Source organism: Apus apus, chromosome 2, assembly GCF_020740795.1.
Source record: "Apus apus isolate bApuApu2 chromosome 2, bApuApu2.pri.cur, whole genome shotgun sequence".
Taxonomy (NCBI): domain Eukaryota; kingdom Metazoa; phylum Chordata; class Aves; order Apodiformes; family Apodidae; genus Apus; species Apus apus.
The window spans coordinates 66,964,976-66,980,723 of NC_067283.1; the positions used below are offsets into that span (position 1 = coordinate 66,964,976).

At 40.7% G+C, this 15,748-nt stretch overlaps 1 protein-coding gene across 3 annotated transcripts in view; it reads left to right on the plus strand.

Annotated features, from left to right (window-relative positions):
• ELOVL2 (ELOVL fatty acid elongase 2) overlaps window positions 1-15,748 on the plus strand; it is a 51,325-nt gene that overhangs the window by 23,035 nt on the left and 12,542 nt on the right. For all 3 annotated transcript variants that reach the window (XM_051610794.1, XM_051610795.1, XM_051610793.1), the window contains exons 2-3: window positions 3,983-4,046; window positions 8,848-9,035. In XM_051610794.1, coding sequence (XP_051466754.1) covers window positions 3,983-4,046; window positions 8,848-9,035 — 252 coding nt within the window. The remainder of the gene's footprint in view (window positions 1-3,982; window positions 4,047-8,847; window positions 9,036-15,748) is intronic.

The following is a 15,748-nucleotide window of genomic DNA, read 5'->3' on the forward strand; positions in this document are numbered from 1 at the left end:
AAAATATTGAAACTTGTTAGAGAGCTTTATGTTGCTTTATCATAATTGGCTTTATGCTCTCTCCCCATCTCTCAATCCGGGTGATTTGATTTGCTCAGATAACCTAATGTATTTTTTTTGTAGGTGTAGGTAAATAGATCTTCCACTAATCTGGCTGAAATCCTGTCAAACTGCTAGCACTGCCAAATGCCCAGAGCAATGTCCTGTGCAACAGAAGGAAAAACATGAAGTACACGTTAATCTTTAGCCTTGTAACTCAAATACCTTCATTGATAAAAGTGATTTGTCAGAGAGAAGTGAGCAGGTGGTTTTGTTCAGGCTGGTTTTATTTGCTTTTCTTTAGAAATACAACAGTTCATGTTGAGCAAGACATTTGGACCTAATCTGCCCAGAGTCACTATTTAGGACATGTTCTAAAACCCAGAAATATGGTATGGTCTTTTGTAGCAGCGTTGATGGGAAGGTGACAAGACCAGTCAGACAAAATGATGTACCCTTTTTAAAGTAAGACTATTGTTTGCCTTTAACAACCTTGTGAATCTGTGTCTTGTAAATCTCTGGATTTGATTCTGTAAACTAAGATAAGCTGTAAAAAAGCCATATTGGAGGCAAATGCTGGAACATTCTTCAGAAGTATAATTGTTTCTTCTGCTGTACCTCCTAGAAAAATGCTTACTCTCCGATTACCAGTGAAAGTGAACCAGGCATTGATCTACTGCTAATTTGTATCAACTGGAGCAAGGTTGGGGCCTGGTACAAGTCCCGACTATATCATTTAAGCCCATTCATAAGGAGGTAGACTTAATTTTAGACAGGCTCATCTACTCAGCACACTACCTGCTCACCCTAGCCAGGTGTACGAAGTAAACTGTCACAAGTTGGATCAATTAAAAGAGCAACCTATGGAAAAAGCAGTCTTCATATATTTTGCAGATGACACCAAGTTGGGAGGGAGTATTGATCTGCCTGAGGGTAAGAAGGCTCCACAGAAGAACCTGGACAATCTGGATGGATGAGCTGAGGCCAATTGTATGAGGTTCAACAAGGCCAAGTGCCAGGTCCTGCCCTGGGGTCACAACAACCCCAGGCAACACTACAAGCTTGGGGAAGAGTGGCTGGAAAGCTGCCCAGACGAAAAGGACCTGGGGACATTGGTCAACAGCTGGCTGAACATGAGCCAGCAGTGTGCCCAGGTGGCCAAGAAGGCCAACAGCATCCTGGCCTGGGTCAGGAATAGTGTGGCCAGCAGGACTAGGGAAGTGATTGTCCTCCTGCACTGGTGAGGCCTCACCTCCAGTACTGAGTCCAGTTCTGGGCCCCTAACTACAAGAAGGACACTTTGGTGCTGGAGCAGGTCCAGAGAAGGGCAGCAAAACTGGTGAAGGGTCTAGAGTTGGAGTCCTGTGAAGAGCAGCTGAGGGAACCAGGGACGTTTAGTTTGGAGAAGAGGAGGCTGAGGGGAGACCTTATCACTCTCTACAACTACCTAAAAGGAGGTTGTAATGAGGTGGGGGTTGGTCTCTTCTCCCTAGCAACAAATGATAGGATGAGAGGAAATTACATCAAGTTGTGCTAGGGGAGGTTCAGTTTGGATATTAGGAAAAATTTCTTCACTGAAAGGGCTGTCAGGCACTGGACCAGGATGCCCAGGAAGGTGGTGGAGTCACCATCCCTGGGAATAATTAGAAGACATGTAGATGTGACACTAGGGGAGATGGTTTAGTGGTGGACTTGGCAGTGTTACATTTATGGTTGGACTTGATGATCCAAAAGGTCTTTTACAACCTGAGCGATTCTGATTCTGTATTTTTTTGAGTTTTCATTCTGCATTTTTTTGTCTTCATTCTGCTTTTTCTCCTTAATAATTATTCCACAATTCTAATTCTTCCATCTAACTGTTAAAAGAATTCAATCCCTAATTTCCATTTCAATGCAGCTGAAAGCAGATTTATCTGCAGTATTTTACAGCAGAAGTATTATACATGGTTTATTATCTGGTTCTTGACAGGTAAAATTTATTTATATAATGTAAGCATGAAGACAAAGAGCTTTGCATGTTCATTCCTAGTAGTCACTTCATTAAGATACTTTTTCCAAAGCAGTCTCTTAGGTTTAACCACAAAACCACCAAGCACAGGAGTAGCTCTGTTTCAAATTAATGCAAATTAGTGCAGCAGGTGAGGACATCACAGACAGACAGCAGTGTAACATTCCCCAAACAGCAGTACCTTTGTCATGAAATAACAGCTGAAAAACTGTAGCTCAAGGATGTAAAACCAGAAGCAGACCTTTTGCACAGGTCCCACACCTGGAAGCAGAGCCACCTCCTATGACAGAAGCCATCCTTAGGCTGCTGAGGAAATTGTCTGAAATGGAGAAAATGCCTTTCTTCAGGGGCAGTGGTCAGGACTCTTTCCTAAAAGGTAGTTTAGTTTCCTCAGTGCTGCTTCATTATATCATGAAACATCAGTTTTATCTCCTCCTTTTCAGAACAAGTTGGGTTTTTTGTTTTGGTTTTTGTTGTTGTTGTTGGTTTGGTTTGGTTTTTTTCTTGTTTTTCTTGGTCTTTTTAATTTTATTTTAAATATATGTAGATACATTTTTAGTTTTGGAGTTTTGTTGTTTTTTTCCGTAAGGTAAGATGAACACGGCAACATCTTGCAGAGACAGACCTTTATTTGTAGCCTGGAATGCTGCCAAAACTCTTGCTGCTTCATACCCACACAAAATCTGTCCACTCTGAGTATCCTGACCATCAAAATGTATTAAGGGAAGAAACACAAGGAACTTGGGAGTGTCAGGAGCTTCTCCCTGCCCAGGCCACAACCCAGCAGGTCAATGCAGATGCTAAGACAGTACATCCCAGGGTGTAAATGTGGTTCTTCATGAAGAAGACCTGCTAATGGGGATTGCAGCCCAGGCTGGTGTGGAAATAGCTGGCATTGAGGCACACACAGCCCTTGGTAGCTCTTGTCCTGTGGAGATGCTCAACATCACTCTGTGTATTTTTCAGCTCAGCTGCATTTGCTCAGTGCTGAAATGATTTCACTGAGCACAGCAGGGCATTGTTGAAAGGAGCAGAGGAAGAACCCATCTGACCTCAGGCTTGCGGCAAAGAGGGTTTTTTCAGGGAAGCCACTGCCCAGGACTGGGAGTCTGGGAGGAAGTATTTTTGAGAGGCCATCACATCTAACTGAGGGAAGGATTGTGTTGATCATAACTTAGCTCCCAACTCAGTCACAAACAAACACAAACGTGACAAGCCTGCCAACTTATCAGCTTCGTTGACTTAGATCTCCAAACATAATGCCTCTGTAATGTAGCCTTCCTTTTCCTGCTTCTTCTTCTCTTCCTACCTACTGTTCCTCCTCCCTATGTGGCCTGAACATCATTACTGGAGGTCTGAGTTCTCCTGCAGACTTTTTTTAGGAACTCAGTGCCTGATTTAGAGAAATCTCAGTTGGCTCTCCTCAAAGGTTTCCTTCATTAAGAGTAAAGCTGGTGTGCTGTCTCTAGGCTGGTTGCAACAAGACAGTCCTGTAAAGCTCACCAAAGGAATTGCCAGCTCCACTCCACAAAACAAAACAAAACCAAAAAACCCCCCAAAAAACAAACAACCCCAAACATATTTCAGTTGTGAAAAAAACAAACAAACAAAACAAAACCAAAAAAGTTTTTTCATTAGAGTAAAAGCAACATCCATTACAGATGTGTTGACTGTGATGCTTGTTCTTTTAATTTCCCTAAAGGTTTAGGGTTGGGCAGTTTCCAGTAAGGATGCCTCTATTGATATCTAGACCAAAATCTGCCCTAAGTTAACTTTTAAAGAGGTTTGGTTTTATTCAGTAGAAATAAGGTTGGGTGCCTGAGAAATACTTGAGCATGGTATGCTCTTTGCCAGTTCGTTGGGTTTTTTAAACTGCATTCTTTATGTGAGCCATAAGATAATGTCTTTGTCACGTATGCTTTTTATATTTTTTAGGAGCACCTGAAAGCTTTTGATCGGGAAGTAAATGAGTTTGTGGACTATATGTTTGGGCCTCGAGGTAAGCTGCTCCACCTACAGCCCTTTTAGGAAATAATACCTAGATTGCCACTCAAAAATATTCTAATAAATAGAAGCAGTCAAAATCTTCTTATTTCAATAACTTCTCATGTAAAAATGTAGACTAGGCAGAATCACAGTACTCGCAGGAATACACCATTAATTTAGAAAATGTATCAATTCACTGCATTTATAAAAAGCCAACACCTTTTTGTTTTGACTGTATGAAATATTATCTGTAATATAAATTAAAACCAATCACAGAATATACTGAAGGTGAAAGAAGAAATGAAACAGATTTATTTTAAAACTTATAAAATTCACTAGATTTGAGAGTCCTTTGCCTCTGAAAATCTCAAAGGATTTCAGTTTTACATCCTGAAGTAGATTAAAAAAGTTGAAAGCCTGAGTTTTTCTGAAAGTGGAAGATCTGTTTTGGGACTGATTCTCATTCATCATCGAGTTACTGCTTGGTCAAGCTACCTATCAAATAGCCTAATTCAGAAGAATGTTCAGAGCAAAAGCAAGAAAGGGCTTTTAGTACCCTGCAGGATCACATCCAAAATTTCAGTAAATCAATAGACAGGTTGGGAGAACAGATGCATCTACTTCCCTATTCTTTCTTTCTAAAGCAGTCTGGACAAGGATAACTTGAGTAACTGTAGCTTGAAGATGCCTCCTGCTTTGTTAGGACTGAAACAAATAATAGTAAAAAAACCTAAACAAACAACAAACCCGAACCTGAAATAGAACCACAGGAAGAAAGAAAGGCAACCATGTGAGGACAGAGTGTCAAAGTCAGGGGTACGGGAGTCAAGCACAGAATCACAGAATCACCAAGGCTGGAAAAGACCTTTAAGATCATCAAGTCCAGTCTATGACCTAAGAGCACCACATTGGCTAGACCTAGAGGAACAGGAAATTAGGGAGTAGAGCGTCTTCAGAGAAGAGTCACCTTGCTGCTGATAGGGCTGGGCTTAAACATTCAAGTTCAGGAATTGTCTGCCTTGTAAACTTCTTCCCGTGGTTAAATCCAGAACTGCAGCCCACGTGGATGGACTAAGAGTTACGTATTCTCATTTGGTTGCAATAATGTTCCCCAGGTCCCAGAAACAGTTTTTTTCTTAATTAAGAGGACAAGGGAAAGAAAGCTGTAGCATCCTTAAAACAAAGAAGTCCTCATTTTTATTATCTGGCTGGCTACAAAATCTTTTCCATCATCTCTGCAGTAGATGTAAAGCTTGAAAGAAAGCTTTCTGGTGAAGAAACACTGAACAGCTTGGAAACTGCAGCAGAAGTCATTAAAACAAAACAAGTTTTATTAGTGGCTTTGACAATAGTGCATTTTAATATTAACCAAGTAACGGGATCACAAGCACAGAAGTACTACAATTTTTTTTTCTTTCAAATGGGCTGGATATTCTCCTTCATTTCTCTTTCCTCTTTGGTCCAGAACAAATTGTCTGAAGGAACAAACTGTAGTTTGTGCAGAATACAACACACATCCTTTTGGGCTTTTAAAAAGCACTTTAGTTGAATGAGTATGACTTGTATTACTTGCTAAGTACAGCACAATCCCTCTCCAGACATTAATGCTGAAGATGATATTTGTTTGCCTGTATCTCTTTACTCTGATCTTTAATTAACTGCTGGTATAATGACAGAGTATCATACATTTTGTGAATAACATAGCTCCATCCAATGTGTCTAATCACATAAATAATTCACGGTAAACTGCAAACGGTTTTAAATTGGGTAGAATGACACTGCAAATGAAGACCTAATGAATTCCTGAGAGCTTCTCCAAATGTCTATAGCCAAAAAACTATTCCACTCTTTCCACCAATTTTCATTCACAGCGCACGCTTCATTCAGCAGCAAGATGGCTTAAAAGGGTAGATAACAGTGCTCTTTTTTTAAAAACAAACAAACAAACAATCCATCCCCTATTTATGGTTTCTGTTTCAGGTAGTAACTTCTGAAATATTGGTATCACTGGCCTGGTTGTAGTCATCATTACCAGATGTGGCTGAGGGCATGTGAAGAGACAGAAAGCCACACACTGGTTCCCAGAGGCAAACTCTGCTCACGTTACTAATACCAAGTTAACACAAGCTGCAGTACTGCACTACTAAATTAAAGGGCATACAACCAAAGACAAGAATTTTATTTTTATATAGGGGTATTCTGTGCCTTCATTCACTGGTGTCAGCTGGACTTTGTACACAAATTTACCTCAATGTTTGCTTTTGAACTAGCAGATCAACTCCTACAGAAGCCATGTATGTGCCCATCAGTTCTATCTCTTAATAAGAAGTGGCCTTACAGTTTGATATTGATCCATATTATTCTGGAGAGCAGATTATCTGGGCTTGAGGCAAAATGAGAAACAGTGAAATAGCTATTTTATTCTGTAAGAGAGCATTTTCCAGGGTCACCTTCATCTGAAGAGTATCTTTTGGTCTTATGCAAATTAAAGAACATTGAATTGCAGACGCTAAGTTGGATTAATTGGTTGCTTGTTTTATTCATGAAACAAACAAAGGGGGTCAAGAATAGATATATTTTAACAAAGTTATGACAAAGGCATAACTACTCCTCCTCTTCTCAGTTGACTATGAACAGTAGCAAGGCATCAGTGTAAAACCACCTACCCTCTGCACCCAAAAAGGTCTGAATCTACTCAGACATTCACTGGCCAAAGATATACAGAAACCTGCACCAAAATGCTTCTGAGCCTCAATGATAAAAGCCTGATACCTTTAAAGAGCTTGAGAGGCCTGACACTCATTTCAAAGGAGCCAAGATTTCACCCCACGCGTCTGGCACATTGTGGCCAGTGACTGTGAATGAGCTTATTCAGGGAGTAACCAGAGCCTGTGGGCTCCTTGCTCTGCTGTAGCCCAGTGCTCTCACACTGTGGCTGATTCACTGCCTGGATCTCAAATTCAGATGCTGTGTGGGTTCAATATTGTAAACATAGTCCTTTCTCCTGATGACACCCTACCTTTATAGTACCTGAACACAGAGATCAAACTGTCAATGGAAATCCATTTGATCCCTCCTTTTTCTGATAACTTTTTTCTAAATTCACTCACCTTCCTCTCCCCCTCTGCCACATAAAAACCTCCCTTCTTTTGTCATTAAGGGATAAGTGCAAGTGTAACTAAAATAAACGTGTTCCTTGGCTGCCGTTTATAAGTCACTTTCTGCCAATAGCTGTCCTACCCTTCAAGGTGCCAGGGTGGAAAACAATCAGTAAAAGGGTCCATGTTTTAATAATTTCTCTTGAAATGGAAATAGGATAGATCTTACTTGACATGCTGACCTGGACAAAGTACACGAGTTCTGCTTTTGTGTGGATCAGCCCACACGCCTGTGGCCACTCACAGCAGTGTGTGAAAACTTTCTGAGGGCACACTGGGGCAGCATTTAATGCTATTTTAGTTTAATTTGTATTCTCATCTCTTCCACTGTTCCACTTTGAGCAAACATGCTGTTTCATTAGCTACTGATGCCAGTTGGCCTTTGTGCAAGCAACCTTTGTGCACTAAGTGTTGCAATCCTCAGATGGGGAGACCCTTCTTTAGATATATTTCTGAGGAAAGAATAGTCAGAAAGAACACAGTAGAGCACAACTGCAGTTGCCAACCATTTGTGAATGTTCAGGCACATTTGGTTTGTGCATCATGCATTGTCCAGTCCTTCCTAAATTTGACCTAGGCAGAAAAATTGTAAATTGTTTTTTCATGCCTGGGAATACCTCTTCTTCTTTTATAATTTTTAACATAATCTTGGTCTTCGTAAAAAAACAAACTACTATTTTTTTCAATAGTTTCTAAGAGCAGAAAGAACTACTGTGGCCTGCACAATAGCTTCTAACTGACTTACCTCTTCCCTTACTCCATAAATCACAACAAACATTGAGTAAGCTGTTTTTAAAAACTAGCCATGACTAGCTTGTTCTTTTTGTAGATAAATGTCTGAGTATTGTTGCTGTGGAAAATCAACTCTAAATTTTGCTCCATCTTGAAAAAAAGGAAAAACACTCCTTGTGCTCATCACATCCACTTGCTCATAGGACAATGAAGTGGTGCCTCCAGACTGGCATATAGGATTAGGCTTTGCTCATATACACTGAACTATCTGATTAATGCCAATGGGATTACTTGTGTGAATAAGACAAGCAGGATTTGACCTTAATATTTCATTGCAAGACCAGGCAAATGGGACAGAAACTGTAAAAAAGCAAGCCCTTGCCTTGCCAAATATCTTTGATAATGATTAAACATTTTTCATAATTAATGCTTTTGTAAAATCCTACCCTACGTATAAATGTTTTCTATAAAATGTTTTGTATCTTCATAGTTATATGGCAAATGCAGAATTAAAATAATAGATGAGCTGACTTTACATGCACACTTTGTATTTAACACCATCTGCGAGCTATCCATTGAGCATATTAATATTTGATTTAATTAACTATTTAATTAAAACACTAAATTAAGATTTTTTAAAGCATACAGTAATATTTTCTTCTTTTTCATTTTCACTTTCCTGTTAAAATGAGGAGATTTATGTGACCTTAAGTTATTAGGGAACACCATGCAGTCTTCAGCAAGCATTCTCTGAATTAGCATGCAGCTTTGGGGAGGTAAAAGCAATAGGTAGCTCTTGTGAGGAAATCACAGCAGATTCCCTCTCATGTTTTTAGCAGACTTTTTTCATTATGTGATCTGCCTTATTTTAGCAGTATTTTACTATGGCCTTCTTAATTGCCTGCTGCATGTGTTTCTTTTCAGATGCCAGGGTTAGAGGATGGTTCCTTTTGGACTCTTACCTTCCTACATTTTTCCTTACTGGAGCATATCTACTCTGCATATGGCTGGGCAACAAGTTCATGAAGAACAGGCCTCCTTTCTCTCTCAGGGCTCACCTCATTGTATATAACCTTGGGATTACACTGCTCTCCTTGTACATGCTTATAGAGGTAAGTGTTCCTCCATGCAGCTCGGCTGAGAAGGATGAGCAATCTACAGGTTTTAGCAGAATTATCTCAGCAACAGGTAGTTTTGCTGGCAAATTTAACATCAACAAAGTAAGTTGGAGACCAAGTCCCTGAGCAATTGGACAGTGAGTCGTACAGTACCTTCTCAGCTTAGATCTCGGTATGTCTTTACTCTCCTCCTTCCTGAGCTATAGATCACACCTGGGTACAGCTGGCTGCTGCCAAGACAGTGTCTACAAGCATGAATTTGAATCTGCAGCAGTTGGTCGGCTCTGACATGCCTCCACCTCATTCTTCAATACCCATGAATACGCACATGGATTAGGTTTTATTCATATGACTGTCTATGGAATTATTTTTCTATGTACAAATGCCTGTGCTTACATGTGAACAGATTTATAGATGAAAATAAGTACTTCTTTATTTATGATATTGGTAATTCAAAGTTATTTTTCTGCTTTCCTGAATAAGAAGCTTTCCTCATAATCAGACAGTAAGAGACAGATGTTAAAAACCTGCCACTTCAGCCAAAACCAAGTGTTGTGGGATTTGAGGCTGAATATCTTCATACATATTATTTCCCAAGTACTTAGCAGGAAGGAACATGTTCACAGAAATCAAGATCTATTCAGAACCAGAAGAGAGGTTTGAATGCATCTGACAATTTTGCAACAACAGAGGACTCATACAGTGCTCCTCAGCAATGATGTGTGTGTTTGTACCTCCCCAGTGGGGAGCAGAAGACAAAAGTCACTATTTTTCTATCGATTGGGATTGCCCTTTCTCAACCTTGTGGTAACACTTTAATATTAAGTACCTCAGTTAACATCCATCCCTTGTGGCCCTAAAAACCAAACACTAAAACTCACAAGATATTATCTGACTTGGTTTAAAAAGCAACCCTGGGCATGATAAACCCTGGCTGAAGGACATGCTTGATCTCATGGTGTGAGCTGACACGGCTGTCTTGCCCTAGGCTCCTGGTCACAACAGCAGTTTCCACAAGAAAAAACAAGGACTAACTGTTACATCAGCTGGATGAGAAACTATGCAGAAGCCAAACAGGACCCCAAAGACTTCAAGTTTTAAAATAATTTGAAATAAGCACCAGGTGACAGGCCCAGATCAAAGGCTGAGCGGCAGTTCAGGTTTGTGCCTTTCTGCAAAGGACGGATTATACCACACAGAGCTTTGTCCTGGTCAAATCTCCGGTTGGCTTTAGCTGTGGCTGTGGGTATCTGAGAGTGCAGGATCAGGCTTAGAGCAAAGGAGAAATCAGCACAATGGCTGGAAGGTTTGATGACTCCATGCTGATTGTCCTCCAGAATCTGAATGAGCACTTTGATGTTTAAATCCCCATTTTGCTTGAAGGTACACAGATAACTGTCTTCAGTGGCAGGACTCAGCAAAAAGGATTAACTGAAGAGAAAACAAAACCACTTCTTCCTTCTCCTTGCAGGCTCTTCTGGCCTGCCACAAGTAAATGAATGAACAAAGAGAATTTTAGTAGCTTTCAGCCATGTGAATTAAGCTAACTTGGTTTTTGCCACCTTCACATCCTTGTAGGAATTTTGTCCCGCCAGTTCACGTTCAGCCACCTCACTGTCCTGTTCTTCCTGAGGCTAACTTTACAGCAGATGATTGCCAAGTTGCCTTAGTCCTCAGATTAGTTCCTTTGTCCTTTGAATCTGTGGCTGGAGGCTGCTGATTTATACTTCCCAGGCTGCAGCTGGGCATGGCTGGCAGCGGCTCGTAGCTCCACATTCTGCATTTTTCAGGAGCGCAAGAGACATACCAACCAATTTGCACTGCCAGCTGTTTTACTGCAGATTTCGCTCTTAGCTCTGGTGTGTCAGCCAGTCTGGTTTTACACTGTACGAAACAGCCATCCATATACCAGCTTAATATTTTTTCATAGTCTACTTTCCTAGTTTCTATTACAACTTCTGTGAAGGGGCCAGAATGGAATCTGAGACTGTCAGACCTGCCTGGGGAAGCTTGTACATCCCTGCTGAAGGAAAACATGCAAATGGGAGAGCAAAAATAGTTTTCAGAACTGAATGAAGTTATGGTTACTTAACATTTCAAACTGTGTCATTCCCAAAGCTTCTCCTTGGCCCTTATTCTGTCTTTTATGGACAGTAAGCTCTTTAGGGCAAGAGTTACCTATATTTAGAGCATTCTGCACAGTGGTTTCTTATGTAAACACAGGTGATCCCTCAAGTGAGAATGATTCAGGATTAACTCCTCGTTAGAGACATCTGTAAGAGTTGTCTTATTCCCTCATCCTCCCACTGCACCTGAACACCTGGTCTCTGTACAGAGATATATATCACAAAATAATAAGCTCTATATTAGAGGAAAACAACAACCCAGTAAATGGCATTGTTGTTCTTCTTGGTTTTGTTTAGGAGGTGCCACACAACTTTTATTCTGATAACTCCAGAAGACAGTGGGTGCTTCTCAAACATTCAAAAGAAAAATATCTCGTTCAAAAGAAAGGGTGTAACTCCAAATGCAGACTGTCCCACATGACAGTTTTCATGAGAAACAGGGTAAACCAGATGATGGGCATACCTGTCCTGCAATTTTCACCTCCTCCTCTTCATCTCCTGATCTAGTTTAGTTGTCCCTTGACTACAGTTGATATGTACAACCTCAAGGGAAGAAAACAAAGGTCATAGCAAGGAATCATAACAAACAGGCTGTTTTTAAACCTCCAAGGGCAGATTCCTCTTTTGAGCCAGAGCTTCATATGCTGCACCAAGTATCTGGGAGCCAATTTTAGCTCCATGAGCTTTGAGTGTACCAATCTCTAAAGTACTTGGAGAAACAGCTACAGGACAACTCTAAGATGTCTCATGAGCAGATAGGTCAGATACCCCTACTATGCCCAAAGGAAAAGGTTTAAAAAAAAATTAAAAGTCACTTGTGCTCAGCTACCCTCATCCTACTGAGATGACTCAAAATTTTTGTGTCAAGAGTTAAGTGCCTTTGAAGACCTCCCAGAAGGGCAGTTTATTAGACTTTAATTTAGACTTCTGAGCTAGGCAAATTCATTTTCTTCAAGTCATCAAAGGCACTTACCCCTCCCCATTGACTACAATGGAGAAGTAGGGCACTTGGCTTTGCAGGGAGCACCTGAAGCTTAGATGCAAGTTCAGTGCTTATATTAGGCAGACTGCAAATGTGCTGCCAACGGGTCAGGAGACAATCTCCTCCATCCTTGCTGGTATGAGAGAAGCCTGCAGCCGAGGCTTGTTATTTTTTGCACATACTTCTGTACCATTATGTGTTCATAGGCCCAGATCAAGCCTACTGATCCAACGGTTACTACTAACATGGACAAAAATCTGTATTAAGAAAAACAACCACCACCTTTTAATTTTAATAAAAATAAAAACTTTCAGCAATTTCATTGAAGAGAAATAAGCCTTTCCTCTACATACATCTTTGCCTAAGATCCTATAAGTACCAATTAGGAGCAGAAAACCAAATTACTGTGAAAATGAATCAGGTCTTTACATATTTTAAAATTATTTCATGTGCAAGTCAGCTCACAAATGCACTAAGGAATGCAACATGAGGTGCCAGAGGCCAAGATAAGGTTAAGTTCACTGCAGGATAAACCTCTCTCAATTCCAATGAAAAATTAAAACTGGAACCAAAGCAGACCAATGCCGAACTCTGAATTGTGAAATTACTCAGGTGAGGATAGTCTCTCGTTAATAGGAAAAGACATAATCTCTACCATAGTCTTAGCTGCTTTCCCCAGCAGTATCACCTCTGCCCTATCTAAATTAAACCTCAGCCAGTCATCAAGCTCCTACCCAAGTCCTTTTGTTGATAAGGCACTGAGAAAACCAGGACATTGGCACCATCTGGGTCAGATTAAAAAGGATATATAGAGATACATGTCATTAACTTGAGGGTGGCGTGATGTCTAAAGCTGCCTGTATCCCCAGGTAGCTTCACAGACTTATTACAAATCCATAGGATTTGTAAGCAAGCAACTGCATCCATGTGGGGAAGCAGGACTTGCATGTGAGGACCCCTCAATTCAGAGCAAAGAGCAGAATTGCACAAGTAGTGCAAACCCACTGCATTAGCCCTTTGTGCAAAGCCAGAAGTGTTTTACCTTAAAATAGATATATAAATAAATTAAAAAGAGTAAATTACCTTCATTTTGCCTGTTTCTAGGAGCTAAAAATTCACCCCACAGTAAGTCCAGTTGCTGAATTGTAGTTACGACTTGCAGATCCACAGGTGCCAAGACAATGTGAGCATTCCCAGGAGTACCAGAATTGCCTTCTATGTACCCTCTGATAGCAGGGACAGGTCAGAAGCTCAGTGCTGGCACAATCAGGATCACCAGTCACCTTTTTTAGCCCTACACATTGCAACTGAGATTACAACTCACAAAGTACTGTAAAGCCTGGTATAATGCCTGGCTTTGGGATAACTGGGCAAAATGAAAGGAACAAACAAAAAATACGAGCACTTAAACTCTTAGTCCATTATTATAGTGGCTGACATCAGAAGAATTTGCTTCCTAACTGTGTAAGAGTTAAAAAGATACAGCTTGGGTAGCAAAATGTCTGTGCAAAGTTTTAACAGTGCAGATGATGAGGAAAGGTTAAAGAGACATAGGTCCTAGCTGATCTGAAGTAAGAACTAAAGCAAACAGCCTTTTGAGCAATTAAAAACTTCGCCTGAATAGAGTTAAATTTCCAGGTGTTCTTTTGTCTGTTTGGAGAGCTGAGGAGCTGACTCTGCTGTCCTTGCCTGCAGTTATTCTAGCTGGACATGTTGTCCTCACTGCTCAGTTTTCATCCTCTGAGTTTTCAGTGTCTTTCCTACTGACCTTTCTGAGCTCTGCATTTAGGTAGAACACTTAGCCTGTTCATCAAAAAAGCAGTGCTCTGGATTTCTTCTGTGCATTCAAATGGAATTCAGTAGAACTTCAGCGGAAATCAAGAGTGAAAATTCATATGATGAAGTTTTTTGCACGTGCAAAGCTTCTCGTACCATCACTGGTACCACAAAGTAACATACAGGAGCTCTTTGGAATAGGAGATGCAATCAAGAATTCATGAGAAATAAGCACAGGAAGTATTTCTTTTAGGCTATTCTACTATTCCAGATAACAGCAGCACACAAAGGCATTATCATTTGTAACCAAGTTCAAGTAATTTGAAGCCATTGTGTCACTAATCCTTATAGCACTGTCCCATTTCCTTAAGGGGTATTAAGTGGATCTGGTTGGGAGATTCTTGACAATGTGGCTTTGCCTTTGAAAGAGTTTCTGTTGACAAAAAAATTTCCAGAAATCTATCAAAACTTCATTTGGGAAGGGACTTTTATTTTGTCACTGTGACTTGATCTTTCTGACCTTAAGATAAGAAGAAAGCATGGGACCACTTACTTCCTCCGCTCTGGAATAGCTGGTATCCTTATAAGTCAGAATTCTCCTGCAGGATAAGAGACCCAACAAGGAGTCCAGCCGTACATATTGCAGGTCAGGATAACACCCCTAGTAGGTGTATTACAGAATCAGCCAATCTCCTTTGGTGGACATAATGCATGAAATTTTTTGACCTCTGACTAGATCCACAGACAGACAAGAGAGCCTGTCATGGTTTGACTCAGGATTGACAATTAAACCAGAGACAACAATGCTCTCTATTTCCTCCCACCCAGGTAGGGAAAGGAGGGAGAGAACAAGGAGAGACACTTTACAGATTGAAAACTAAACTAGACAGCTTTAATTAAATACTAATGATAAAAGAAAATACGTACAATTATATACTATGTATGTTCAGGAATGTGCAAAACCCCTATCACCTCTCCCTGCCCCCAGCAACTCCCAAGCTGTGAGCATTCCTGAAATGTCCCGGAGCTGCTGGAGAGAGCAACAGAGCAGACAGGAGCTGAGGGGAGAGTGAAGATGGCCAGGAATGCACAGGCCTGGGGATCAACAGTGATGGATAGAGTCCTCCCCAGATGCTGGCCATGGATGGAAGAGAAGGGAAGGGCTTGACACCCATGATTTCCTGAATTTTTACTGTGCCTTATGTAGATATTATGAGATGGGGTACTCTCTTTGGCCAGGTTTGCCATCTGCCTAGTCTGCTCCTCCCTACAGGAGGACTGCAGATACGACTCTTCTGCTCCATTTGTTCCCAAAGCAGAGCAAAGTGTCCTCGATGTCTCAGCAGTAACATAAACATTCCAGCATTATCAGTCCATGAGCTGGAAAACTTGTGTTCTTAAAAGAGTTCCCTGAAGGGAAAAAAAAACAAACATAAAAATCAGTAAAAAGAAAATTGGCTTAATGGTGGCTCAAACCAGGACAGAGCCTCACCATGGAGTGGCTCAAACCATGCTCTCTACATTTCTGTCCACATGAAAAATATTTCAACTGCATCATAAAGAGGATCAACAAAATATTTTAATTGTGAAAAATCTTATGGGATATTTCCTATCCAGAACCTGTTTCTTTTTTTTTGGCACAACACCACTACCAAGACCTTACATTAACTGAGGCACTGATTAAGTGGTGGGGCTGGGACTAGTCTCCTGGAATCCCTCAGTCCCAGGCTGAACAATCTAGCCCATGCTGCTTCCATATGACCTTTACGGTCTTGCCAGACTACAGTTTGAGATCTTAAAGACACAAGAGCAGTAGTCTGGAA